A 25,823-nucleotide genomic window follows, 5' to 3' on the forward strand; every position below is an offset into this window, starting at 1 on the left:
AACGGTCTGTGCCCCGCTGCTTGCTGTGACACTCATTTAGTGTGCCCAGAGGGCGAACAATAGAGGTTTGTTCTTAGCAATGCTGTGTTGTAATTTGGACTTCATTACTTTGCTCACACAGGGGCCCATGGAAGGATAGAGGAGGCTAGTCAGATGAGAGGGTTTTTTCCACCTGTCAGCCCACACCCCCAATTCTCTCACCCCTCTCCTCAACAATACCCCTCACCCCGTGTCCCCACCAATATAACCCTCACCCGACCCCCTTCCCTTAGCCTCCCCCCCCCCAACACCCACCCACCCACTTTAAGCCAATGAGACAGGTGAACAATATCATTGAAGGAACCCTTTTTTGGACGTCAGAATCAATCTGGCGATGTGATGGTAGTGGTGCTGATGTAGGGTATCTGTGACACCCCCTTTCTTCATGGGAACAAACTTCTCTCAGAGCAGCACAAGCAGACAATATGCTGGGACAGCGTGACTTAGGGATCTGCCATACAGTATTACAAGTAATAACATGAACAGATAAGCTGCTGTCAAGGGGAGGATTAATGAATGCAAGGGTGATGATAATGCTAATGTTTCATGATTTCATTCTGCGCACTGACAAAATCTAAAGGTCTGTTGATTTCCATTCAGGTTCCCTTTGGTGTTGTGCAGGTATTTCTTTTTAAAGAAAGCTGTCTGCAGCATGCCCAAGTGGTTCTAATGACACTGTGCTAGAAAGGCTGAACATCAAATGGGCGTTCTCATTCCAGTAGCACAAGAAAAAAAGAGTCAAAGAAAGCTTGACCATATAGAAAAAACATTCTCCTTTTGTTGGTGTTATTTGTAGCTTTATACAATACAAAGTGCACTGGGTTGTAATTGTAGATGTAATTCAACAATTGACAGCCCAAAGAAATGCACAGCAGAAAGAATGATGATGTAATGATTCCACTAAGCCATTGTCAGATCAGGTGGATTGCCTTGTTACCTCAGAGCACAACCAATAGTATTTTAATTAAGAGATGGTCCCTCATCCTGGTCTAGAGTGTCAGTGTTGCCTGAGACAGAGTGACCTCATCTGTGTGAGGTAGCTTTAGATGATGAAGGGAGGGGGCCTACTGCTTAGACACAGCAATTAATTAACAAAGTAACAGGAAAGTTTAACAGGGTTCTGTACGATTGTCTCATGTGTTGGTTATATTTTTACTTAAGCTGACCAGGGCCCGTTTTCCAAAAAACAACTTAAAGCCATAGTTCACAACATTTTGGGAAATGTGAACATATACTTTCTGGTGGAAATTTTGACCAGAAGAAAGATTCTACACTCATATCTGACAGTGGTCTATCTTGTCATCTTGCCAAATAGTGTATTTCAGAAAAATCACCTTTTTTTGAGGTGGCGATTAGTAGCCCAAAGACTTACAATGGGACAGATCATTCTAGCCTTTGGATACCTTTGGAAAACCCCACCCAAAGAATGTTAATTCACACTGACCTGTCAAGCTTTCTGTACCAACTTTTAAACTCTTTGACAGTACCTGATATGATGACCTGGTATAAAAACTACAGCAAGTGCTTTGAAATGCAACAAATTACAACACAAAAGAAAAGTCAAACCTGCATTGCTGAATTTGTATTGTTCTGCTGTCAGATGCAGAATTTAAATGAGGATCCAAACTGTGAAAAGAAAATCTCTCCAGAGAAGTTAGACAAGAAAAGCGTGTCCTCCTGTGTCCGCTTGCATGGAGACAATCAGTTTACATGTAAACACTGGATTGTTGACAGATAGTTGGCAAAAGTCCAGCTTCTATATTAATAATGAAATATCACATTTACTGTCCTCTCCCCTGGTTTGTCTAGTAGCTCATTCATCCAGTGTGCAGTAGTATTAGTGTTGGTGCTGCTGCTGCGCGGAGGCCTGTGTGCACATATGTTTCTCCACATCATCCTGACCCAGGCTCAGGGCTCTGTGCCAGATGCTTAATCATTCATGCCGTGGCAGGTGGAGTGACAGTGGGATATTACTCAGTGCTTACCTGGGTATCTACTGCTCTGCTGAGTGTAACATAACGATACAGAAACAAGATCCAACCCACACCAATCCAGCCATCCCCCTAAGCTCCATTACATCACTACCGACAGCATAAATGCCACCAGTCTCCTCCCTGTTGGCACAGCCCAGATCTGATTACTGATCTTTGATTAGATTGATGCATTACAAACTTAGCACTGTTGTTTTGAGCGGCAGTCTGAGCTGCCAATGATTAGTGCTTCTGTCCAATGCTACTGGGTTGATGGCCAAATGCAATAACCTCATTTTCTGCTTGGGTGTTTAAACAATTATCAACTGACAACACCTTTAATTCAAGTTTATCTGAAATCATTCAAATTCTAAGTCATAATTCTTGTTGGTTTGTTTTTCAACTTGACTCTCTTTATAAGAGTTGACAATGAAGAAGTGACAGGAAATGAAGGGAACGAGAGATGGGAAATGACAGGTAACAAAGGTCCTTGGCCAGACTTGAACCAGGACGTGGCGATTTGGTGACTTGTGGTCAGGACCTTAAACCCATAGGCCACAAGCATGCCCCTTAAAGGAGACAGTCAGTTCAATCTCTTTGTTATGGGAAACATAAAAAAAACTAAGTATGTAACTTAAAGTTACATACTGAAAATAGCAGGTTTTAAAGAAAAAATGGATCATGCAACAAGGCTGGCCTGCATGTTTTTTTTGGTGAATAATTGTAAAGATTTGCAAATATTACTCTCCAGCTGGGATGTTTCGGGACCGATTGGCAGGATTGCTGAGGACGAAGTACACACAGCAGTACATTGATAAGAGAAAATCAAGTTGTATTCAGATAATTTTAATACCTCACTTTACTGTATTGTGTGAACAGTAAACTACATTAAATATTTTAAGTGGTTGCAAATGTTCCACCAAAACAAGAGAATATTTCACGGAGCCACCATCGCAGCGTTTGTGATTGGTTTAAAGAAATGCAAACAACCCAGAGCATTTTTTTTCTCCTACCCTAGAATGTATCTTTTTCCCACATATGATGATGAGCGAAGGAGACATGTTGCAAGTCATCTGCAGAGTAGAATCTGCAGAATCGTGTGAAGAGATTGACCATCTGATGGTGGAACTGATGGTCTTCAGTTGCTTTTTGCATCACCCAGTCTAAATTTAAACCAGGGCCAAACACATGATCTCACAAATTTAGCAGGCAATTGGTAATAAACCACATGGCAATCCATTAGATAGAAGTGAGGACAGAAAGGTCAATGCCATGGTGGCGCTAGAGGAAAAGTCAGGGGATTACCAACGTCAGTGGGATTTGTCCTCTAAGAACCACGTATACATGTACAGTAGTTGTTGGACCAGTCAGGACCAAAGTGGTTGACTGCCCAACATTGCCATCCCGAGACACACTCAAAATGAAGCTGGTACAATAGTACAAAAGGAGCAAAATCTACTGACTCACTGACTCACTTAATCACTGAAAGTGCTGACCCTAGACCTTGTTTTCTATACCATTCAGATCTAACAATAAGACATAAATGGGTACCACTGTTATATTAAATTGGAGGATTTGGTACATTATTTCTTGAGAAGCCTTCTTTTGTGTACAAAAATAGCCATGCCTTTAAGTAGCTACGTCTTGTGGGGACAGACTGGGTGGGGGTAAAAATGTTTACTTCTGTCACCTTGCAACCACCATTACAAAACACACACCCTCAAAACACAGGTGTCCATTTTCTCTGCTCTGGTGACCTTAACGTGAGGAAAGATTATCTGTGGTTTCTGGATTGATTAATGTTTGGAAAGCTTTCAGTCAATTGAACACATTTGAATTGTTTACGCTCCACTCCAGAAAAGTTGTCAAGGTTACTACCTCTGCCGTCGCCCCACCTCTCCCCCTGGCCCAGCAGCCCAGCAATGCTTGTCCAATCTTAACAAGCTTTGTGCTACCCACTGGGCTCTGATTCAGCACGAGACTCAGCAAATCCAATTACACAGGAGTCAGAGAGGTTGATTTTCCCATTATAGATTCCATGCTGAGAATGAGAGCTGATGATAACACTCACATCACACCACTACTGCCCCCTCTTTCTTCTCTCCTTCTCATTTTGTCTCCATTTCACTGTTTCCCTCCCTTTATATCTCCCTCTCTTCCTATCTAATTCCTCTTTTCCCAAAGACCTTCTTTCTTCCCCTGTCCCTTTCTTTGCATCTCCTCCTCTCCTTCTTTCATAGTGCATTATTCTAATTTTTCAGAGCAGCGTAACGAGGCCCGGGGCCCATCATCGTTTCAGTCCCAAAATGCTGGTGTCAGTGAGGTTACTCCATACCCCACATTAGACATTTATTTAGATATTATTTCTGTTTTGCTTTAGAGACAGTACAAATATACAACATTATTATGTCCTTCTTGTGATTAGGATATCCTGTTTTGTTTTATTGGTCTGCACTGTACTTTTTAAATGTTTAATTGCATTGCACTGGATCGTTGCACATCTTCTTTACCCAATACCCGCTCACCCACCAGGAATAAAACATTTGTCAGCTTGGATAACCTCTGAAAGTAATAATAAATCAATGGCAACGTGACTTTAGGGGTGTCTGAGTGCCATCCTAATGGGACATCATGTGCCTGCTGTGACATGTAAAAAAATTACTGAGAGCTCTTTTGAAAATGAGGCTCTTTTCCACTCAATCAGATAAGAAAAAAGAAGTGGACTTTTGCTCTATCTTTACCCTTTAGGGCACTGAAAAGGACTGACCTTGTCATAGACCAGAGGCTTTAGCGTTGACACAGGTCACTCAAAGGTCAACACCATTGAGCTCTCTGAACCTTGAAGATACATTTTTCTGTGATCCTGCAGGACAATAGGATTGACAAGTCCGTCAGTCTGTCCGGAGAAGTCACCTACCTTTAGGAAAGAGAAGGCTGTATTAGACCTGCTGGGGCATTTTTGCGTGACCAATACTGCAATACAGACCAATACTCTGAAAACGTGTACCTTTTAAGTCTGGCAGTGGATAAACAACTACTTATATCTTTTACTTAAGTAAGATTTCAATAAGACACCTTGAAAACACCCCACCCAAAGTAAAAACCATGCGTCTAATTTCTTTTACTGAATAATTACTTAATAAAAGTAAAAGAAAATGTGTAGCAAAACATGAAGTATCAAAAGTATCAATAATGCACAAAAACGGCCTCTGTTGATGTTCCTATTATAAATGATGTGTATAATTATTGGACAGTATAACAGATGACAATGCATCATGCGTTTTTGTATTAAAAATCCTAATCTCTATAAAACAGTATCTAATAACTACAGCTCTCTCTTAAATGTGCTGGAGTAAAAAGTCACTATACGTTCACCCTTAGGGCATTAACCAATATAGTTATTTTGTTTGGCTGTTCACATTGTTTTTTAATTCAGATTCCAGTGTAAACTGGTCTCCGTGTTGGGTCGGGATGTGAACGGCTTCACTGTAACCGATTTGATCTGAAAATTTTAAGGGCTCAAGGGATACTTTTACATCTTTCAACAAAAATTCACAAAATTCTCGCGGCAAGCTACTCAGTGCATGCGGCCCGTCTCCCTGAGGAGTAAGCGTGCAGACTATGGGTTGTATTGGCTGGCAATGAGGCAGGGTAAGTGTGTGAGTGAGTGTTATAAAACTTGCTTGAATTCTGACATGACTTTAAAGACCGAGGTCTTATTGCAAAAAATCTTATCTGTGATTTGTGCCATTCACAGATCTGAGTCACACATGAGCAAAAAAAAAAATCACATTTGGGCAGCTTTTTTTCTACATGTGATCATGGGCTAGGCATCATGTTATGTTAATTCTCTTCAAAAATGAATGATGTCTGAGTTCCATTTAGCGACAAGGTATTGAGTAGCAATGCAATGGCATGTGTGTAAACTGCGTTGAATTAAGCTAAACCTGTCTACATGGCTAAACACAGCTAGGGATTGATTGTTGCTTCAATTTTTGTTTGGGATTTTGGTAAACATAGTCTCTAATATAAGTTTATCATATCATAACTACAACAGTGTTGAGCTGAGAGGACTTACCTGCTCAATTTCAAACTTCTTCTGTATAAAGATGTAAATGTTACTCATTCAGTAAGATGAAATGTTAAATGAATTTCTTTATGCAGATGTTTTTGGGACATTTAATCAATGTTTTGTCATGTCTTGCCTCTGTAAAGGTGTGAGTGTACTTAAACCTGTTGTAAGTCGTCTCCGACTGACCGATGCTGAAGCTTCACTGAGAAAACAAAGTCTTTGGCAGGTCGCTGATGCTGCGCCTTGGCTAAGCATGGCTGACAGCAGCTTCCTCCGTGTGGCCAAAGGGTCACTCTGGGTGACACGTTGTTCTGGGGGGACACCGTGTCTCTGCCTGCAGAGGAGATTAGAGGGAGCAAGCTGACCTCGTTCTCAGAGGGGCTGATGTGTTTTGAGTAAATACTTGGTGGAAGACAAAAACACAGGCTACAAACACAGGCCAACCCTCAGGCGGTGATCCCATTGTTTCTCCATTACTCCTGAACAGGCATGAGTGAGAAGGGCTGCCACTGTGTGTTTCTGAGCTGAGTCCTTGTGCTCTCTCCTGAATGTATCACACGGACAAGTTCTCAGAGACATTGCCATCCCCACATATGTACAGTATGTATTGGGCAGCTGTGGTTAAGGAGAGCAACAGGTTGACCGCTAATGACAGGGTTGGCGGTTCAATCCCCAGCTCCTCCCATCCACATGCAAAAGTGTCCTTGGGCAAGACACTGAGCCCCACCTTGCATGGTAGCTCACTTAAGATGGGCTATTTATTATCACCATTATGCTGATGTTTACTACAGGCATGTACAAGTGAACAGGGACAGAACAACAAAGTCACCTGACAAGAAAAAAATCCCAACAGTCTTCAAAAGCTCATTATGTTGCTTTTCTATTGCATAGCACATTATGTAATGCAGTAAAGAAGAGAACACTTCAATGGCAAAGAGAAACAGTTGACACAAGTCCAGTAGATTTCATTTATTTATTTATGAGGACAGCACACGTTCATTAACGTGTCTGTAGATGTGCCAGTGTTAGCCAGCCAGCTAATTTTTTTAACTGTAGGCTTTTGGCCCATCAATTGACTTGGTTAGTTGTTCCCAGAGGTCAAGTCAGCAGTAAAATACAATTTTAGATCCTCATGACTGACAATTTTATCGGCAACATCTGAAACTGCAGTTGCCAAAATAACCACTGACCTGACACCAACACCTCTAGGACTTTTTTTTCCTCATTTAAGGCTTAAACAAGCAAACAGTTTTTTATTCTAATGTTTTTGCAAGGTGTTTCTGTTATTTTGTCCCACCAGCTGTGCATGCCTGCAGTAAATGTCAGCATGGGGATAATATTATCAGGATATATATTCATGGGCAGATTTTAGAGCTAACTACTAAGGCTGCATTTGGTCAGTGAGCTAGTTAAGATAGTTAAATTAGGATGCACTTGTGACCACAGTCACTCTTCCTTTTCTTGTGTTTTCCTTATGATGTCATGACTGAACTTAATGACTGCAATTCAAGATCAAAAGTGTAAATCACAAAGATAGCTACACAACTGAGTCATGCTCATTGGAAATGAATTAGGAGTAAGTGTCAGTTTAAACATTCAGTAGGTCTGCCAATTACCGTTTGTGTAGGTGAGTATTTGAGTGACATAACCTAACATGACTTAAAGAGGTCAGACAGAGTCCAGCCGGTTACTGCCTGATCTAAGCCGTGCATCAGTCAGTTGCAACACACTGCAGGATTACGTTATGTGATGGAGTTATAAATTATCCAATCTTATCCTGTGCAATTACAGGGGTCACAATGCAATTAACTTACACCCGACTGTTGCTTCACAAAACAAAACAAAACAAAAAAATGGCCATAAAGTTGAATGGAAATCCACTAAAATCACTAAAATCAGTTCACATATATGATTTTGATTACAGTGCTGCTATATTGTATTTCTTTTGTAAAAGGACTGCATTGATCAGTCTCCCAAGTAGTTTCTCCATTAATGAATTAATTATTCATCCTTGGTCAATAAAACTGTGAAAAGATTTAAAAAGAAAATTTAAAAAAATTTAAAAAGGAGGCCATTAGGTTTTCCTAAAGCCAGAGATGATGTAAACCAACACTCCTATACGTGAAGATGTTTAGTTTACTATCACATAATACAACACAAAGAAAACAAGCAAATCCTCACAAATGAGATGCTTCAACTTCAGGGAATGTTTTGTTTTCTTACTTACAACAATAGGCTACTGAAATATAATCAGAATAGTCAACTAATTGTGTCAGCTGTAGTAGGATGTTTTTTTTGTCCAACCCTTGCATTTGGCAATAACAAACTGTTAAAGGACACTTTGGCTGATTGGCATTCATTTAAAGTGGTCATCCTGCTACTTAAATTATATCATCATCATCATCACCACCACCTCCACCTACCACCTACTGACCTACAGTATCTCCCACAGTATGAGCACACTCATCCTTTTTCCAGATCCTAACCCTGCGGGCTCTAGGACCTCCAGGATCTGCTCTCTGAGGATGGTCTTGTTTTTTTGTCCGTTACGTTCATGCATGTAATCATTGATTGTGCCTATTGTGACAGGCCGACTTACCATCTGTAGGGTCCCATGGGGCTGATACTGCTGCTGTCACCGCCGTCTCCCTACAGACTTTAAGGAATTCCTCTTTAATTTCCGGCAGCAAATTCTAATCTCCAACAGGTTTCACATTTAAGTCTGCTATTAAAAGACCATACCTGCTTGTGTTATCTCACATATATGTTTTCACTCTAAGTCCAGGGAGATTTCTGTCTTTCTATCGAATCTTTAAACAGTTTAAAGTGTGATGTTTACTTTGGAGGACAACCCATTATATTTCTTGTTAATTAAACAATGGAAAAAAATTAACTTTTTTTTTGTTGGGGACCCCCTGAAGTCCCTATGTGGACCCCCTGGGGTCCCAAACCCATGAATGCCAGCAATCAGTATCTAATGTATTTTATTCAGAAATTGTGGTAAGCGTAGCCTAATTAAACAATAACACTTTACAATGAAGTGCACAAAAAAAGGTTAGTTATTGTTTTTAAATGAGTTTCCCTTTTTCAGAAGGGTAACAAATAATAAGTTACCCCTTTACTCTTTTTCAGAAGGGTAAAGAATGATTAGTTACCCTTTTTCAGAAGGGCAGTTACCCTTTTTCAGAACGGTAACAAATGATTAGTTACCCTTTTTCAGAAGGGTAGTTACTCTTTTTCAGAAGGGTAGTTATTCTTTTTCAGAAGGGTAAAGAATGATTAGTTACCCTTTTTCAGAAGGGCAGTTACCCTTTTTCAGAACGGTAACACATGATTAGTTACCCTTTTTCAAAAAGGTATATACCCTTTTCAATAGGGTAGTTAATCTTTTTAGAAGAGTAATTGAAAAGGTAACTAATCATGTGTTACCCTTCTAAAAAAGAGTAACTACCCTTCTGAACAAGGGTAACTACCCTTCTGAACAAGAGTAACTACCCTTTTGAAAAGAGTAACTGATCATTTGTTACTCTTTCAAAAACAATGACTATACTTTTTGTGTTTTTTTGTGTGTGTTTATTGTAAAGTGTTTCCGATTTAACAATTACTAACGCAGAAAGCAACTTTTCAACACCAAGCGTCCCTTTTCACACAAAGTTAAGAATGAAACCTCTTGATTTCCGACATGTGGAAAAAGTCACTTAGACTATAAAAAATCCTTGATGTGGGCAAAGGGATACTGTTATGTTATGTGTGTCTTATTGTGGAAAATAAGTTATTTTCTAATTTGCATACAACCCAGAGAAAAGCCTATTCATAATAAAAATTGGCAGTCGGGAGTGTTTTGCTTCATTTCCTACACCTCAAGTGCTGACAGAGTACATCTTAATTTTCTGGACTGGTAGTGTACTGAAATGCGTTACCAACCCAAGTTTGATGCCACAGTGTTTTTATACAGTGAAGTGGACGTGCTCTGCAGCCGAGTGCGTGCCTTTGCCGCCTCCTGCTGCAGCCCCGCCGGCCCCCTGCCCTCCCTCCGCGCCTCCCCGGCTCGGTTTCCCACTGCTGAGAGGAGCCCGGCGCGGCCACAGCGGCGGGAAGCAAATTATCTCCAAGCACTTCCCTTAAAAAAAGTTCACACTCACATACTAAGATGCCACCACAAGTAGCGACTCACATCGTCTTAGACCTGATCGAAGGAGCTCACTGGGAATAACCTGACAGGAGAAATGGATATTTCATGTTAATTTTTTTATTAGACTTTTGTTTATTTTTTATGCTGCTTTTAATATGCTTAGGCTGGTTCAACTGTTAATTTTTTTGTTGTTGCGGTAAATAGCCTCGACATGATTTGGGCCTGAACTATATTTATTTGGTGTTTTATTAAGACGCACCTGCGTGCCACTGGAGGAACAAGTGCACATGACGGTGAAAGGCAGACAGAAGAACTTACTTTATATATAATCCTATCTCTTTAATAATCATATAATAAGAGGACCACAATGTCTGGATGGAGGATGACCTTACTTTAAATGCAACAAAACGTGTTGGATGCAGTGGAAGCGCGCACCACGACCGCACTGTGACACAAAGTCCCCACCAAAACGGAGAGGGAAATAAAATCTCGACATCTGAGGGAAGAGTGGATGTTGTTGGGACTGTTAACAGGCACTGCATTAACAACAGCTGTCAAACTCATGGGATCCTCCTGCCCCCCGGGCGACTGGCAGCTCTGTTGAAGTCTCCACTGCGCATGTCAGAGCGCTGGACAGCTCCAGAGAGGGAAATTTAAAAACGGTTTTTGGAGAATCAAGGGCAACACAGTGAAATACAGTACAGGGGCTCGCGACCAGCTGACATATACTTCATAACAACCAAAACAGGTTATTATTTTTTATTATTTATCTCTTTTAACACCATATTTTTTCTGGGATTGTTGGTTTTTATGAGAATATTGACATTTTGATGATTTTGAGACGTGAACTATAATTTTTCTGTAGGCTTAATGCCATTTAAACCTGAGCTAATGTGACCAACTGTTATGTAAACATTTGAACTGCGTGTGCTTTTTGTTTCCAATATTATTATTTGTATTTTTTATTCAATTCAGTTAGTGAGAGTGTAGGGAACCAAAAGTTTTCAAACTGTAAAATGGGCTTCAGCGACTACGAAGGCACACTAGGGAAAATTCTAGTGTGCTACCATTGTTTTGAATTCGTTCATAGATGTGGTAAATGTTAATTTAACATTAATTGGAGTTTAAAATGTTTGCTTTTTGTTGGGCAATATTATATTTCCACATATAGCACATGCTGTTCTGCCATATTTATTTACTGAATAAGACACCATTTGAAGTAAAATGATTAATATTGTGATCATTTTGTACGTAGATGTTTATCTAAGTGTGTAGATTTGCTTGGGGGCTAACCTAAAGTGTGTTCATTTTATTTAATAAATTACAGTGGTATCACATATCCCAGGAAATGATAGAAGGTGGAATAACATCCAGAATGTCAGGAATAATTGAGAATGCTGGGCATCATCCGTCTCCACAGGACTACAGGTAAGACTTTAATCATTTCAATTATGTTAATTTATATCAGGAGTCTAGTTACAGAATCTTGTAGCACTAAACAAAATATGATTTTTGCATTTTGTCAAACAAACTCAGGTTCAAATCTGTGACGCCTCAATAGATAAAAGGCCTATTTCTTATTAATCAACCCATTTAAGGTGTTTCCTAAATGGTCATGGAACAAACTGTCCAAACCCACTATGTTTAATCTAAAGGTAGATGGACAGCTCTTTTTGTGCATGGGGGGTTTCATGAAAAAGGAGAGAGAGAGAGAGAGAGAAAAATCCTAGAGAATAAATGATTTTCAGTCTGAATGGATCTGTCAGAAACCATCAGCTCTGTTTACACTCCCGCTGTCGGCACACGGAGAGCCTGAGCCTCTTGGCCTGCCGGCTCAGGGGGAGACGGGCGCTCCGGGTCACCAGTATGCACAAGTGGCTCCCAATTAGAAAAGCAGGGAGAAAGGGAGGGAGGTAGAAAGGAGGAGGTGCGATATTTAGTGTTGTTGAATCTCTGGGAAGGCTTGGATGATACATGGAGACACCAGCTCAACATGTTTTGCATCAGTGAACAATTTCTATGCTGCTGGTAGGGAGTGAGGAGGGGAGGTGGGAAGGCCCCCATGCATCATCTTTATGTTTCTATCAGTTTGTATTGGGTTTTTAAAATGGGAAATTGCAAGCGTGAGTAGATTTGTCAAACAAAAGTGTAAAAGACCACCTATAGTAAATATTGTGCATAGTTTTGATTTGAGTGTATGCACACCTACTTTTGTGCTTGTACAAAAACAAAAAGGAAAAAAGTCTCATCAGTCACAGACTCCCAGATTATTAAATTATTTTTTTATTTTGTCCTAAGTGAAAAATAACTCTGCAGCAAAGCAAAAGAAAAAGAAAAAAAATGAAAGTCTCACAAATGATACACTAAATTTGAATGCTCCGGCTGAGATAGTGTAACACTTTGCAGGGTGTTACACTTCACAATGCCACCTGCTGCAAAAGGAGGATCACTCTAAACCATTTACTGGCGCATGCAAGGTGTTTGAGGACGTGTGCTGATTTCTAGCGACAATAATGTCACTTATTCAGATGGCAGACACAGAACCTCGACCTCATACTACACTTGCACCCCCCTCTGGCCCAAGGCTATGTTGATTTCCCCATTTAGGGAGGACAGGGCGGGGGGCGAGGGTGTGGGTTAGGGATAGAGGCTGGAAAGGGACAGGGAAGCAGATGGCATCCTATTTGTTCTCCCTATGTGAGGGCTGTCATTCCAACAGATTAATGCAAGGGTTGTGTAAAGAAAAGAAACGACAGAGACAATCAAGGAAGGGTCTGGGGAAGACAATAGAGCCACGTGCCACTGGGCAGATTTGTCGTTTGGGACACAATAGGTGATCATTTTTCAATAGACAAGGCCAACTGTTTCAGGCAACATGTGCTGCTGTCCCATGTTTCAAACGATCTCATGCGTTGTTTACTTATGATTCAGCCAATGGTGTAAGGCCAGACCATGGTCACCTGACACAGGGTTGATTTTTTTTTATTAGAAGATTTGGTGTGTGAAAGAAGGGGGGGGGGTGTACTCTTACACTGTCCACAGACCCTAACCGAATAGCATGTGTTGTCATAGCGACCCCAATTACTAAACCCTTGCACAGTAAAGTGTGTGTGTGCAGAGAAGACTGGAGAGGATTCAAGAGGATTCCTCTCTTTTCTTTTCTTTCTCTTCGAGGCTCACCACATAAAAGACGTAATGACTGAAAGCTGATTGGTACTGGCGGTGCACTGGTTAAACAGCAGTCCTATATTTAATCCACTTTATAGCACATACAACACGTATCAAATTATGAGTTAAAAAAATTAAGTAAAACATGAGTAAAACATAAAATACTACACAAATTGAATAGCTTTTTTATCAAATCTGTTTTCATCATCATCATCATCATCAAAAAAGCCAAGTATTCACTCTGAGAAAAACAATGATCAGTGTGCCACTCTTAGAAAATTAAAATCAATCTCAACAGATAATCAATGCTGAATGGAAAGCTTGTTTAACTCCCTCATTGTTTATCAAAACTGTCACTGCTAAATCACCCTTGTAGTTAATCTACTTATAGTAAATCCTGGCTGGCATGGCTAATACACGGCTTGGCTAAGCTCTGTTTGCCCATATGCAGACTCATTACAGTGTTTTTTACTTTGAAGGACAAATTTTTCTATCAAGTGTTTAGATTTAAATTCCACTTGCGGTCTGTGTGTGTCTGAGCTTACAGCCTCGTTACCCCCCCACCCCCGACTACCCTTCTCTGACCTCCCCCCTCCTCCTTCTCTCTTGAAGGCTTCTGACCACGGACCCCTCCCAGCTGAGGGAGGAGGACCTCCCTGGGGACCTGCAGTCTCTGTCATGGCTCACCTCTGTGGATGTGCCCCGACTACAGCAGATGGCTGATAGCCGAGGCCACAGTAACGGGCCCTCCCAGGGCAGCTTGTTGGAGCAACAGACAGGTGAGGTGAAGGGAGGGGACAGTGCAACATTCAAAAAACGCATCATCTCTCTGATTGGATAAATCAGGACTGCTTAGTTCTTTTGGAATTCTGCCCTCTGCACGATATAAGCGCAGCTGTATAACAAAAGATAAAGAACAGTGAGAATACAAGATCGCTGTTATTGCTATTGGGAATTGATCTTTACCAAAACCGCATGCATTTAAACAAAAAAATCAATTCAGATAGATAGTTTTAGTGGGTGCTGAAGTTTAAGGTACATGAAAAATCAAAGTGCAATCAATTATTCTTGAAAGAACCCACCAATACCTTACGTTTCCAAACATAATGTACTTAAAGACAATCCACAGATCTTAGTTGAACGTATTGACATGTTTAGGTAACTATTAATTTACTGTATTATTGAATGGTTTAATTGCGAAACACTTCTCCTTTACTGTGGAGAAGACTTTAAACTGTAACTCTGTAAATGGTTATACCTGCTAAGCATAAGTGTATATTGTTGTGCTATTAGCACCCAAAAGGAAAATTAGGCTCCATTCTACTGTGTGCTACAGGTAACATCTTCAAACCATCAAACAAATCAAACCATACTTCTTTGGATGAATAGAAAGCACTAAAGTTGGGGGGCTGGGCAAGTTTTTTTGGTGAACTTTCCTATTTAATAACAGTCTTGCTGCTCCTTCTTACAGCTCAGCTGAGCAACATGACAGCGGGTCAAGGCTCCATGCTCCACCTCCAGAGCAACATGCAGCACAGCCCTCTGGGCATCAGCATCATCAACACCCACAGCGGAAGTGTGAGTTTTAACAACATTGCAAGAAAAAATGTGTAATGTTAAATAGGGTTGTTTGACAAATATTCCTGTATCTGCTTCCCAGATGTCTCCATTCTCCATGAATGGGCTGCCCTCTCCGGGATACCAGTGCCCTACCTCAGTCTACCAGCCAACACCTCAGCAGGTGTATTCTCTAACCCAAACTGGACAGCAGGTACCAAACTAATTAAGCTAATAAAGGACTGTACTCATATGTTTTTTGTTGCTGATTTGTTGGTAACTTTTTGCTTCTTGTGTGGATTACTTACATGGACCTCTGTAGTCAATGCTTCTTGATAAAAGCCAAATTGGTCACAATGGATAAATGCAAGTGATAGAGTCCCTTATCATTTTTTTTTCTTTTTCTCATAGTGTTCAACTGGTGGGCTTTATAGCACTGTCTCTTTCAACAACCAAAGTCTATTCACACAACCTCGTCTGGCTCCACAAGAACAGGAGCTGCAGCCCAAGTCTTTCCCCAAGCCAATCTACTCTTACAGGTCAGACCTCTTTTATGTAGCTAAAATATAATAATACTCAATAGATCTTGTGAATTATCTTTAATGTATTTCACCTTCTCTGCTTTGACCTACATTCAAATAAAGATTCTTTTTTTCCAGCTGTTTAATTGCCATGGCTCTGAAGAACAGCAAAACTGGCAGCCTCCCTGTCAGTGAAATCTATAGCTTTATGAAGGAACACTTCCCTTATTTCAAGGTATGATGCTATTTATATTACAGAAAATGACAAAAAAAGAAGGTACATGTAGATAAAGAGTGTGACTCATTCACAACCTCTCTCCCTGCAGACTGCACCTGATGGATGGAAGAACTCAGTCAGACACAACCTGTCCTTGAACAAATGCTTTGAGAAAGTGGAGAACAAGACGAGCAGCTCGTCCCGTAAGGGCTGTCTGTGGGCGTTGAACCCTGCCAAAATTGACAAGATGGAGGAAGAGATGCAGAAGTGGAAACGCAAGGACCTACCAGCCATCCGCCGCAGCATGGCTAACCCTGGTCAGAAATGTATTTTGTTGAATATAAAAAGGTCTACTGCTCAAAAAGGCAATGAGTCATCAAAATTGGACGTCACAATTTAACTTCATCTGATAATCTGTGTTTTTCCTGCAGATGAGTTGGACAAATTGATCACAGACCGCCCAGAGAACTGCAGACGTAAGGCTTTAGAGCCCGGCATGACCCGTCTGCCCAGCTGCCCAACTGGCCACCAGCTGCCCCACCCAGCACAGATGCACCCTCAGCCAATAGTCACACTGTCCCTGCCCTGTTTACCCATGCACCAGCACCACCAGCTTCAGGCACAGCTCCACGCTCAGGCCCGCCTGGCCCCCATGTCCCCTGCCCCGGCCCAGACACCTCCACTCCACACGGTCCCTGACCTTTCCCACAGTCCACTCACCCAGCACCACAGCAAGCTGCAGGACGATTTCTACAGTATGCACGGTGATACACACACAGAGGTGGATTCACTGGACCCGAGCATCATGGACTTTGCCCTTCAAGGTAAATATATTTTTTAAGAGTGATACCTGTTTTTTGTTTGCTACATAATCCAAGGGTTGTTGCATCAGTACATTAACCTCTCTATCTATGTGCATAGGTAACCTGTGGGAGGAAATGAAGGACGACAGCTTTAACCTGGATGCTTTGGGTACCTTCAGTAACTCACCCCTCCGACTATCAGACTGTGACTTGGGAACAGCCAACCTGACTCCTGTCTCCACTGGAGAGAATCTGCAGCTGTCAGATGTGCAAGTGACGGGCCTTTACACCTCCTACACTTCCCAGGATCACCTATCTTCCCAGTACATGGGCGCACCAGCAAACAGCAAGCCTATCGCCCTGTTATAAAACTGTCTCCGACCTGATTCATTCAGCTGTCAATGGATATCGGTGGACGTCAGCTGAAGAAGACTTAAGTCTATATTGTGGTTTCTTCCAAATCCCACTGCTTACCTACAGTCGGCTGGGAACTACTTGGAGAAGGATGTTTGAAAATCATTTCACTTACAGTCCACAAGGAAACTGCTCATGAAGAACTGAAACTGCTGATAAATAAAGAGGTGGCTGTAAGAAAAAGCATGTGAGACTTAAAATATCTAGCTTTGCCAAGCAAAGACTGAAAGCTTGTATGAATTCAAAGACTATGTGAAGATGTCCGTGTGAGTTAGCAACCGCCAGTTTTTATACTGTTCACTCGCGTTTTAAAGCCCTACCATCCTGTAGCTCCCCATCTCTTGTCTGTTGTAGTTTGCTAGACATTATTGCTGTGATGTTTTATTTATATTTATGAAAAGGCAGCTAGAGAAGGTGATGACTCTATCAATCTTTGGCTGTATATATTTGAATGTTTTGAACTGCTATTGCCACAGAAAAGCTTTCTTTCGACCGTATTTGCCCACTTCTTTCTAAAATGCCGATGTGTGCCAACACTTGAGTAATTCAGATTTTAAACATTATTCTTTTACGCAATGTGATTAACATGTCTCAAAGTCAGATGTATATTATGTTCATTAACTTGATCATAATAAAAATCAAATGGGTGAATAAAAGAAGTTTGTTTTGCCAAATACATATATATCAATGACATTTATTAACAAACACTCTTTGGTAGAATACAAGACACAGGAACGTGTTTATATACATTCAAATGAAATGTCATGGCTTATGTTTTGATCAAAGGTGAGGCAAATTAAGCCATCACTTTGGCCATTATTTTCCAACCTGAGTCTTAAGAATTACTGTATTATATCAGAGATATATTAACAAAAAATAAAGAAACGTTCAGGAGTATCACATGCAGTGTCACAGTATCTCCTATCATTCATAACATTGTCATAACACACAAAACTACAGCATAGACACACAAAAAAAGACTGAAAGTAACAATGTTGAATGATAGACGTCCATAATACTTATTAGAAAATACTTAATCTGTTTCTATATTTCTGAATTACAATACTGGTAAAAAAAAAAAATATTTTTAGTCAACACAGAAATGAAACGGAATTGATTGTTGGTACATTTTTTCAATTCAGATAAATTATTTTGTTCTTTTTGAAAATTCATCAAAAAATGTATCAGTTGTCTCAGCTAAATTCAAAGTTTAACAAAGATTCTCTACTGAACATGACAACCAGCACCTAAATATGAAGACTTCTACTTCATGAATCTTGTATAACTGTGGCCTCAATAGACTAAAGAGCCTAGTAAGGCAAATTAAACACAGACAAGCCATTATGTGCAAATACAGCCAAGTGAAATGTGCGTTAAAGTCGTAGTTTCTTGTTCGTGAACAAGAAAGTTCCTGGGTTGAGCAGCTGAAATGACTGACTGCTTACCTTACATATGTAAGACAAACTCTCTGCCTGTCAGTCAATAGTGGAACAGATTACGACGTCACTGCGAAGACACCCCTCAACAGCAATGTGTACAACAAACAGTTGGTTGTGTGATTGCTGAACAATAAGTCACTTTGTGCATGCATGCATGCGTTATTGCAAAGAATTTCCCAAACTATAACCATAAAAAGTCACACCTTTTTACAGTGCAATCAACTATAACAGTGTTTTAAGTTCCAATTAATTGTATAAGCTGAACTGGCCCCTTGGCTTAGCTGCTGGTGGTGCAATCCATAGTTGCCAGCAGATGCGAGAGCTTGGCCCTCTGGGATGGAGTGATATTCTGGCTCATGTGGATGATGCAGTCCATGGCTACGTCAGGGTTGGCCTGCACAAGGCTGGAACAAAAGACATCATTTAGCTATCAAACATGCTGGAATAATATACTATAAGTGGAGGAAATGCAGAGATAGTAAAAATTGGTTTAAACTGGTCTGCAGTTTATTCTGTCAGAAAATCTGACTTTCAGGTGTCTGACTATCAATCAGGCCTGCACAATTTGGAGAAAAATATGAAATCCCGAGTTTTTAGCTTAGAATTGATTTCACGATTCTCTGTCATGGTTATTTTCTCACCAAGTGTAATGTTTACATGAACCATGACAAAGCAAAACAATTAGGCGGTACCAAACAGATTCTTTTGACACCTACAGCACATTGTGCATCACCCCAAGCCTGTAAACATAGAGGCTTCAACGAAGAGAAGGGAGAGCATTGCGGCGCTGTAAAACCTATTTTATACAGTCTGTTTAAAACTCACAGAAGAAAGTAGACTTTGTTAAGCAGTCACCTCGTAAAACTAAAGGGGAACTACGCAGTTTTTTTTTTTTAAACTTAATTTACCTTAACTGAACAGCTTTGGAGTAACTGGAACAGTTATGTGACTTTTTTCGAGTTGAATGGTGATCATCTCTCTCCCCCCTAGCGCCTGTGAGCGGAAATTCCAACCTTAAAACTTTCAGCCGGCGAGTTGCTGGACTCAGCTTCAGGAAGTGTCGCGTGATATCAGTTCTCGCAATGTAACAAATTGCTTCATGGCACTGCACACATACGTCCATTCAGGAACCGGATAACAAGCTAGCGATGGAGTTTTTTTCCGAGTTTTCCACAATATCGTTATGGTTGAGCCGGCGAAAAAGAAACAGAAACTTAGTAAAGCATTTTTGGAGGAAAAGAGAAAGTGGCAGACTGACTGAAAAAATGGCCAAAACTTAATAGCGCCCCTTTAAATGACATCAAAGTAATTAAAAATCGTTTTTATTATTAATATTATTTAAAAATTAAATTGTGAACATTGTGAATTGAGATTGAGATTTTATAACAATTAATCATGCAGGCCTACTATCAATATGAGATTACCTTGCCAAGCCCAGCATGCGTCACAGTGAGGTTTCAATTATGAGATTGACATAACAGCTACTATATGGAAATCTTCTTGCTTTACTTTAATTATTTATGAAAATAACTGTTCAGTGTAGCTACAGATTTAAACTCCTCAGGCCATGTTAGCTAAAACTGACCAAACGGATAGTCACTGTTTCTCTCTTGGCTAGTGCTTCATCCATTAATGTCTTTAATGTAAAAACATTCCACAGCTACAATTATTCTAAGATTTATTAGGATGTGACCCTCAGCTTTTATGACATTGGTAAAATTAGATCAATAGGTCACAATATTTGTGTGCGTGTATCTGCATACCTGCGGATGTGTTTCAAAGTGTTTTCTCTTTTCAGGTACTCAATGTTCTCTCGGATGCGGGATCGAGTGCCATCCTCCTTGGTCAAATGCTTCTCAAGCCACTCAACTACTGCTTGGTTATTATCCCAGAGGTAGGCCTGGAAAAGAACACAAAGGCCCCTTTAAATCTATGATCAGTTTTAATAAAACAATGTTAAAAAACAAAAGCAAACACATGATTTGTGGGCTATAGGCAAAAAATGAAACTGAATTTAAACTATGCAAGTGTTGATAATGTTCACAGTAATTAAATGGGGTTAAAAAAATAGCATCACTTGACAACTGTAATGTCACACAACTATTCGCCCATGCCCATAAACGTTGATAATTAAAATGCTTTTGGGCAGAATTTGAACCAGTAACCCTACTTCAGGTGACAGTTGTCTCTTACAGTCTTAACATACCTTGACTGTTCCTTCTGTTTCAACAAACCAGCGTCGCAGCATGGACTGCATGTGTCCGTCACTGAGGTCCTTGGTGGCCTGCAGAATCTCACACTTCACCACCTGCTCCAACAGGAGCCGGCGCAGACGCCAGTAGAAGAAGGTCCGCACTTTCTTCCAATCCAAAATATCCTGTCAAGAGTATCAACGTAAAGTAATTATAAAAGCATGAATCGTCTCTAAATACAAGTTTATTCTCTGCATTTAATGTTACACTATGTATTCACTCACAGTGATGACACCCTTCTCTTGCATTCTCCCTGGGGTGTCGTGGAGATCTACAAACTGCACTGCCACCTGGTGGTAGATGGGCAACAGGAATTCCTCCCTGGCTTTGAGCTGTGACTTCAGCTCTCTGGACTGTTTGTCAGACAGCTCTGGGGAAGCTGATAGGACAGAAAGGAGTGACTACGTGACTCCAGATTTTGCCAGTAACATTATGAACATCCCAGCCGTATTGCAATTAAAGGAAAATAAATGTAAATGGTTCAGTGAGTTGAGAAAGAAATAGTCTTTACCAAGCTGATCAACCAGACTAGCATAGACTGAATCCAGTCTTATCATTGTCTTTAGCAGGTCCTTTCTCCTGAATTTGATCTCCACTGTACCCTCAGCCTCCAGCACACCACCTCTGGACACAAAAAGCACAACAGCAACAACAAAGGCAGAAACTGGTTATTCTCACACACACCTGTTGGTTTTGTTGGGAACTCCATAAAATAAGCATTAACACAATTGCGTCATGTACTGTACCTGCTCTCTCTGTCTGCATAGAGCTCCATACACAGTGGGTTGATGGTGGGGTCTATCACTACCCATGAGCCTCCTCTGAGCTCAGCGTGTGGAGGGATGTACACCAGCACCGGCTGATGAAAACTCCGCAGGGCGTCCACAATGTAGGCCCCAAACTTCAATACCTGGTCATACATATCTGGGCATAATAGAATTATATATTTAAAGACAAAAGCTCTTGCATGTAATGCAGTCTCTCTGAAAAGTGTATTGTTAATTAAATACCTTTCATTCCACCAGAGAAGCCCCTCCAGTTGGCAAACACCATTAGAGGCAGACGTTCCCGGTTGAAGTCACAAATCGCCTGAGCTGTTTTAAAGGCTGAATCTGGAAACCACACCTGACCAGCCTGCTGCAGAACCTGACATGAACACACAAAAACAAGGGCCGAGCTGAAATACCGTGCTGTAATAAGTTTTATATCATAAACACGTGGTGACATTTACTCACTTTAGATTCTGAATCCAGGTTTGCTGGATCTGCTGGGACAGTGAACTCAACTGTGCGTGTTTCAACGGCAATGACACCAAGGGGAATTCCTCCTAACCTGTTTTCATTTAACAGATGTATTGGGCAATTTAAGTGTAAGGTTTAAAAAACACGTACATATATTGTATATAATATTGTATCAGTGTGAACATTCAGTGATAACAGATTTACCGTGCTCGGCCCACTACCACCGTCTGAGCCCAAGACTCCATGATCTCCATGAAGGAGCCGTGGTCGAAGAATCCACTCTGCCAGGCACCTCTCACCTCTAATGACACACAGTCAAAAATGGAAATTAACAGGCCGATTGTTGAAATAGAAAGTTCTCAGAGTGAAAATCGCTTCTTGGCACTCACTGGGATGTGGTCTCCCAGCCAGCATCCAGCGGGGGTCGTACGGCGCTTTTGTAGGAGTATATTCTATCTCTCTGTCTACAGGATCAGTAGTTGGTATGACAGGCACGGGGGAGTGTTTGTTCTGAAAGGAGGAGAAGCATTATAAAGTAGTGATCTCAAGAGCTATTTGGTTACTTTTATAGACCAAAAAGCATGAACTTTCACACTTTCAGCGAAACCTTTGGCATATAGGAGAGCCACCGGAGGATCGTAAAGACGCCTTCAAAATCATCCGGCACGGTGGTGTGTGTAACTCCATTATTATGCATGATCTGGATCCCTCCCAGCTGGTTGTTGGAAGTATACACCTCTCTGCCCAAAACCTGGACAGAAACAGGGACCTCAATGACCACGGTCCTCCACTTTCTCAAGTGTTTTTGCACATACAGTATTTGCTTCAAACTATCCCACTGCAGACAACATTCACAACAGATGGCATGCATAGCAAAATCTCCTAACATCCAATTTCTGGCATACAAACCCTGATGACTGTATTGAATATCATAACACATTTTCTGTTTATCAATATCAGTGGCATTTGTTAAACCAACTAACCTTGTTAAGAGCACCTGCTCCAGTCAGGATAATGTGAGAGTTTTCCACCTGAATTACTCTCTGTCCCAAACGGACCAGATAGGCTCCGATTCCAATAGCGCGACACGTCACCTGCAAGAGCACAAAAAGTGACTCAGGAAGACTTCACTGAGAATCAATTGGGCTTCTTTTACTCAGAGAAATCAGATCCACATTCTCACCATACTAATTGTAATAATCTCCTCATAGGCCTGAGAGGATTCTCCAGCAATGGTGCCAGAACCTCGCAGGTTCTCAACCCCGAGACCTTCATCCTTCCCGATCACGTCAGTGATGATGTATCTGTAACAGATGGGCACAGTGAGGAAGACCAAGAAGAACAAAACTTTATTATCCCACAGACACGACTTAAGGGTGTTAAATATTTAAAGGGGCTGTACTCGATATTCAGAACATTAACATAGCAGTAAACAAATTCATCCTGCGATCATGTGAGTGCCTTGTGCCTTGGTATCTGACGCCAAAGGCCACGACAAAGCGGTTGCCTTTGATGAGTTGGGGTATTCTCTGTGAGCGCCTACTTCATGAAAACAACCAAGGATTTAATGTACCTAGACTCGCCTCCTTCCTCTACATGGTGACAGTGAACAGCATTTGTGGAGCTGATCCGTGTGTAGTCCTGCGGTGTCAGGTAGAGGTACTTGAAACCCTACAGAGAAATGGAGATAACTTAAGAAATGTGAAACTGGACATAGATATTTCTACAGTATTGCCCAGGGTCATTTCCTCCACTTCTGTATAATTCAACAACTACATTTCAGGGGTCACCTTGTAGGGGTCAGTGGGGTCAATCCAGGCCACCTGGAACATGTGTTTTATCTCTTCCGCAAGGCCGATGCGTGCTCCACTGTTGGCTGCGATGTAAATGCGGGGGATGCCCTCAGCCCGAGCCAACTCAGACGCCCTGAGGAACAGCTCATCCTCTTGAGGACCAAATGAGCCGATCATGTGAGTGATGTCATTGCAAATGACGATGATATCTCTGCCCTCTGGGTACTCCGGAGTCTTCATTTTCATCCTGAAAGCAACGATTCCCACCTGGTGAAAAATGGTTATAGTGATCATCAGCATCATCATACCAAGAAAGCATGAACTGACATAAACGCTCTAAAAAGTGTCCTACATCGTTGTCTCCAGGCAGGCGGTTCATCTGCACGAGTAGACCTTGATGGTCCAGAACCAGCTCGGTGCACATTAGCACGTCTTTAGGGGACTTGTCCCCTGGACCCCACAGCTTAAACAGTGCCTGAAGGAATATGTTACATGTTTAATATGAGTCAGAAACCTTAGGAACAAAAACAAAAAATAACCCAAATTCAGTGAGTTAGCAGTACCTGTCTGAACATCTCAGGGAAGTCATAGACGTATGTAGTCCCCAGAGTTTGAGCCTGGAAGCGCTTGGACTGAAGCAGGTCTTTGGTCACATACGGAGTGTTGATCAGCATGCCATGTAGAGGACCCTGCTTATCTCCATATGACTCAAACATGGTCTGAAAAAGGAAATTAGTGATTCATTTGACAACCTCCTGTAACATACCACATGTTTTGGTCCACATTTCATTTCTCAAAACGCTTAAAAAAGAGGCCACTGCAGTCCACTGTCTCACCTGTCCAGAACTGGGGTTGGTGACCTCCTTGTACAGGCTGATGTCCAAGTAATAGCCAGACTCATTAGTGAGGAACAGGCGGACAGGAATAGCGTTCCCAGTTGGTGTCAGACGGATGTTGATCTTCAGCTCAGCCTGAAGGACCCGAAGCTTCCAAAGACGGCTGCCGTAGCGCATCACCATGGAGCGAACAGACTCCTCTATCTGAGATTTCCAAGAAGAGGATGTAAAAAAAAAAAAAAAAGTGCGTTAAAACATTATATATGCAGCAGTCACATTAATGTTAGAGGGAACATATTATGACACCTCTAAAACAAAAGCAAAATTGACATGAATTGTAAGACCTGTGTGCAACCATGAGTAATGATTCTAATAATATAGCACTATGGTAGCATGAACATGCTGGACACTGACTTTAGAGGGGTCCATAATGACGGATGGGACGAAGTTGAGGAAGATGTGGTTGCAGTCTGTGCGGACATTGGTGTTACTAAAGGCCACCTCCAACTCATCCATGGCTTCCAACAAAAGACGCTCTCCTTCATTTTGAAGGTATTCAAAGGAGGCTTCCTGGTTGTGGATAAAAAGAGTACTTAAATCCCCAAAATGATTACTACTAACCAAATATTACAACATTGTCTTTTATCAGGCAATAATAACCCTTTCGCTGTGGGAAAACATCAGGTCTATTTGTTTAAAGAATCAATAAGCTGTACATCACCGGTGCTCCGCTTACCTTTGTAATGAGATCTGAGTGGCGGATTATAGCTCTTATGAAGAAGCGGTAGTCCGTGACTTCAGCCCCCTCCTGAACACGAGCAGCACCGAGGTACAGTTGCATCTTGTGGTTGGCACAGGGAACGGCTGTCATGTGAAAGTTCCTCATGCGGTTGAGCTCCAGCTGAAATGCTAAAGCCGGCTCCAGATTGCGGTAAATACGATCCTCCTGGAACTAAAAAGAGGCCCAGATTGGCACACACAGCTCCTCAGACAGCAGCAGATCAGCTCATTGACGAAAAAAAAAAACTTACCCCATCTCTAGCTCTGAAAGTGAAGAACTTGGGGAATTCTCGCTGTTGAAATGACATTTCAAAATAATAAATTCAGATACCAGCAAGTGTCCTTTCAGAGTAAACGTGTACTTGTCAAAAGCAGTTATACTGGGAACAAAATGAGTACAGCAACTAAATATATTTTAGTATAAAAAAGGGTATGAACGGACACACCATGCTGCATTTAACTGGAATTTGGATATATGGTTCACAAGAGAGGACAGCTATGCTAAGAACAGAGTATCTACAGTGGGTACGGAAAGTATTCAGACCCCTTTAAATTTTTCACTCTTTGTTTCATTGCAGCCATTTTCCAA

General features: G+C 41.2%; 2 protein-coding genes across 6 annotated transcripts in view; one reads left to right on the plus strand and one right to left on the minus strand.

The window, feature by feature from the left end:
• Positions 1–10,133: 10,133 nt before the first annotated feature.
• Positions 10,134–16,990, plus strand: foxn4 (forkhead box N4). The gene is made up of 10 exons (XM_034871421.1): positions 10,134–10,961; positions 11,541–11,641; positions 13,994–14,160; positions 14,853–14,959; positions 15,042–15,152; positions 15,350–15,477; positions 15,598–15,694; positions 15,786–15,993; positions 16,108–16,500; positions 16,598–16,990. The coding sequence occupies exons 2-10, from the start codon at positions 11,562–11,564 to the stop codon at positions 16,846–16,848; spliced, it is 1,542 nt and encodes a 513-aa protein (XP_034727312.1). The 5' UTR covers positions 10,134–10,961; positions 11,541–11,561; the 3' UTR covers positions 16,849–16,990.
• Positions 16,991–17,571: 581 nt separating this feature from the next.
• acacb (acetyl-CoA carboxylase beta) overlaps positions 17,572–25,823 on the minus strand; it is a 25,181-nt gene continuing 16,929 nt past the window's right edge. For all 5 annotated transcript variants that reach the window (XM_034871417.1, XM_034871415.1, XM_034871416.1 and 2 more), the window contains 22 exons: positions 25,486–25,527; positions 25,191–25,406; positions 24,869–25,024; positions 24,455–24,658; positions 24,182–24,337; positions 23,971–24,093; positions 23,616–23,885; positions 23,399–23,496; positions 23,009–23,129; positions 22,809–22,919; positions 22,433–22,576; positions 22,215–22,335; positions 22,030–22,126; positions 21,820–21,916; positions 21,595–21,730; positions 21,331–21,508; positions 21,096–21,208; positions 20,809–20,963; positions 20,539–20,709; positions 20,096–20,232; positions 18,533–18,736; positions 17,572–18,475 (listed from right to left, as the gene is read on the minus strand). In XM_034871417.1, coding sequence (XP_034727308.1) covers positions 18,610–18,736; positions 20,096–20,232; positions 20,539–20,709; positions 20,809–20,963; positions 21,096–21,208; positions 21,331–21,508; positions 21,595–21,730; positions 21,820–21,916; positions 22,030–22,126; positions 22,215–22,335; positions 22,433–22,576; positions 22,809–22,919; positions 23,009–23,129; positions 23,399–23,496; positions 23,616–23,885; positions 23,971–24,093; positions 24,182–24,337; positions 24,455–24,658; positions 24,869–25,024; positions 25,191–25,406; positions 25,486–25,527 — 2,973 coding nt within the window. In that variant the 3' untranslated portion in view covers positions 17,572–18,475; positions 18,533–18,609. The remainder of the gene's footprint in view (positions 18,476–18,532; positions 18,737–20,095; positions 20,233–20,538; positions 20,710–20,808; positions 20,964–21,095; positions 21,209–21,330; positions 21,509–21,594; positions 21,731–21,819; positions 21,917–22,029; positions 22,127–22,214; positions 22,336–22,432; positions 22,577–22,808; positions 22,920–23,008; positions 23,130–23,398; positions 23,497–23,615; positions 23,886–23,970; positions 24,094–24,181; positions 24,338–24,454; positions 24,659–24,868; positions 25,025–25,190; positions 25,407–25,485; positions 25,528–25,823) is intronic.

The sequence above is a fragment of the Etheostoma cragini genome, chromosome 5, assembly GCF_013103735.1.
Source record: "Etheostoma cragini isolate CJK2018 chromosome 5, CSU_Ecrag_1.0, whole genome shotgun sequence".
In the NCBI taxonomy this organism is placed as follows: domain Eukaryota; kingdom Metazoa; phylum Chordata; class Actinopteri; order Perciformes; family Percidae; genus Etheostoma; species Etheostoma cragini.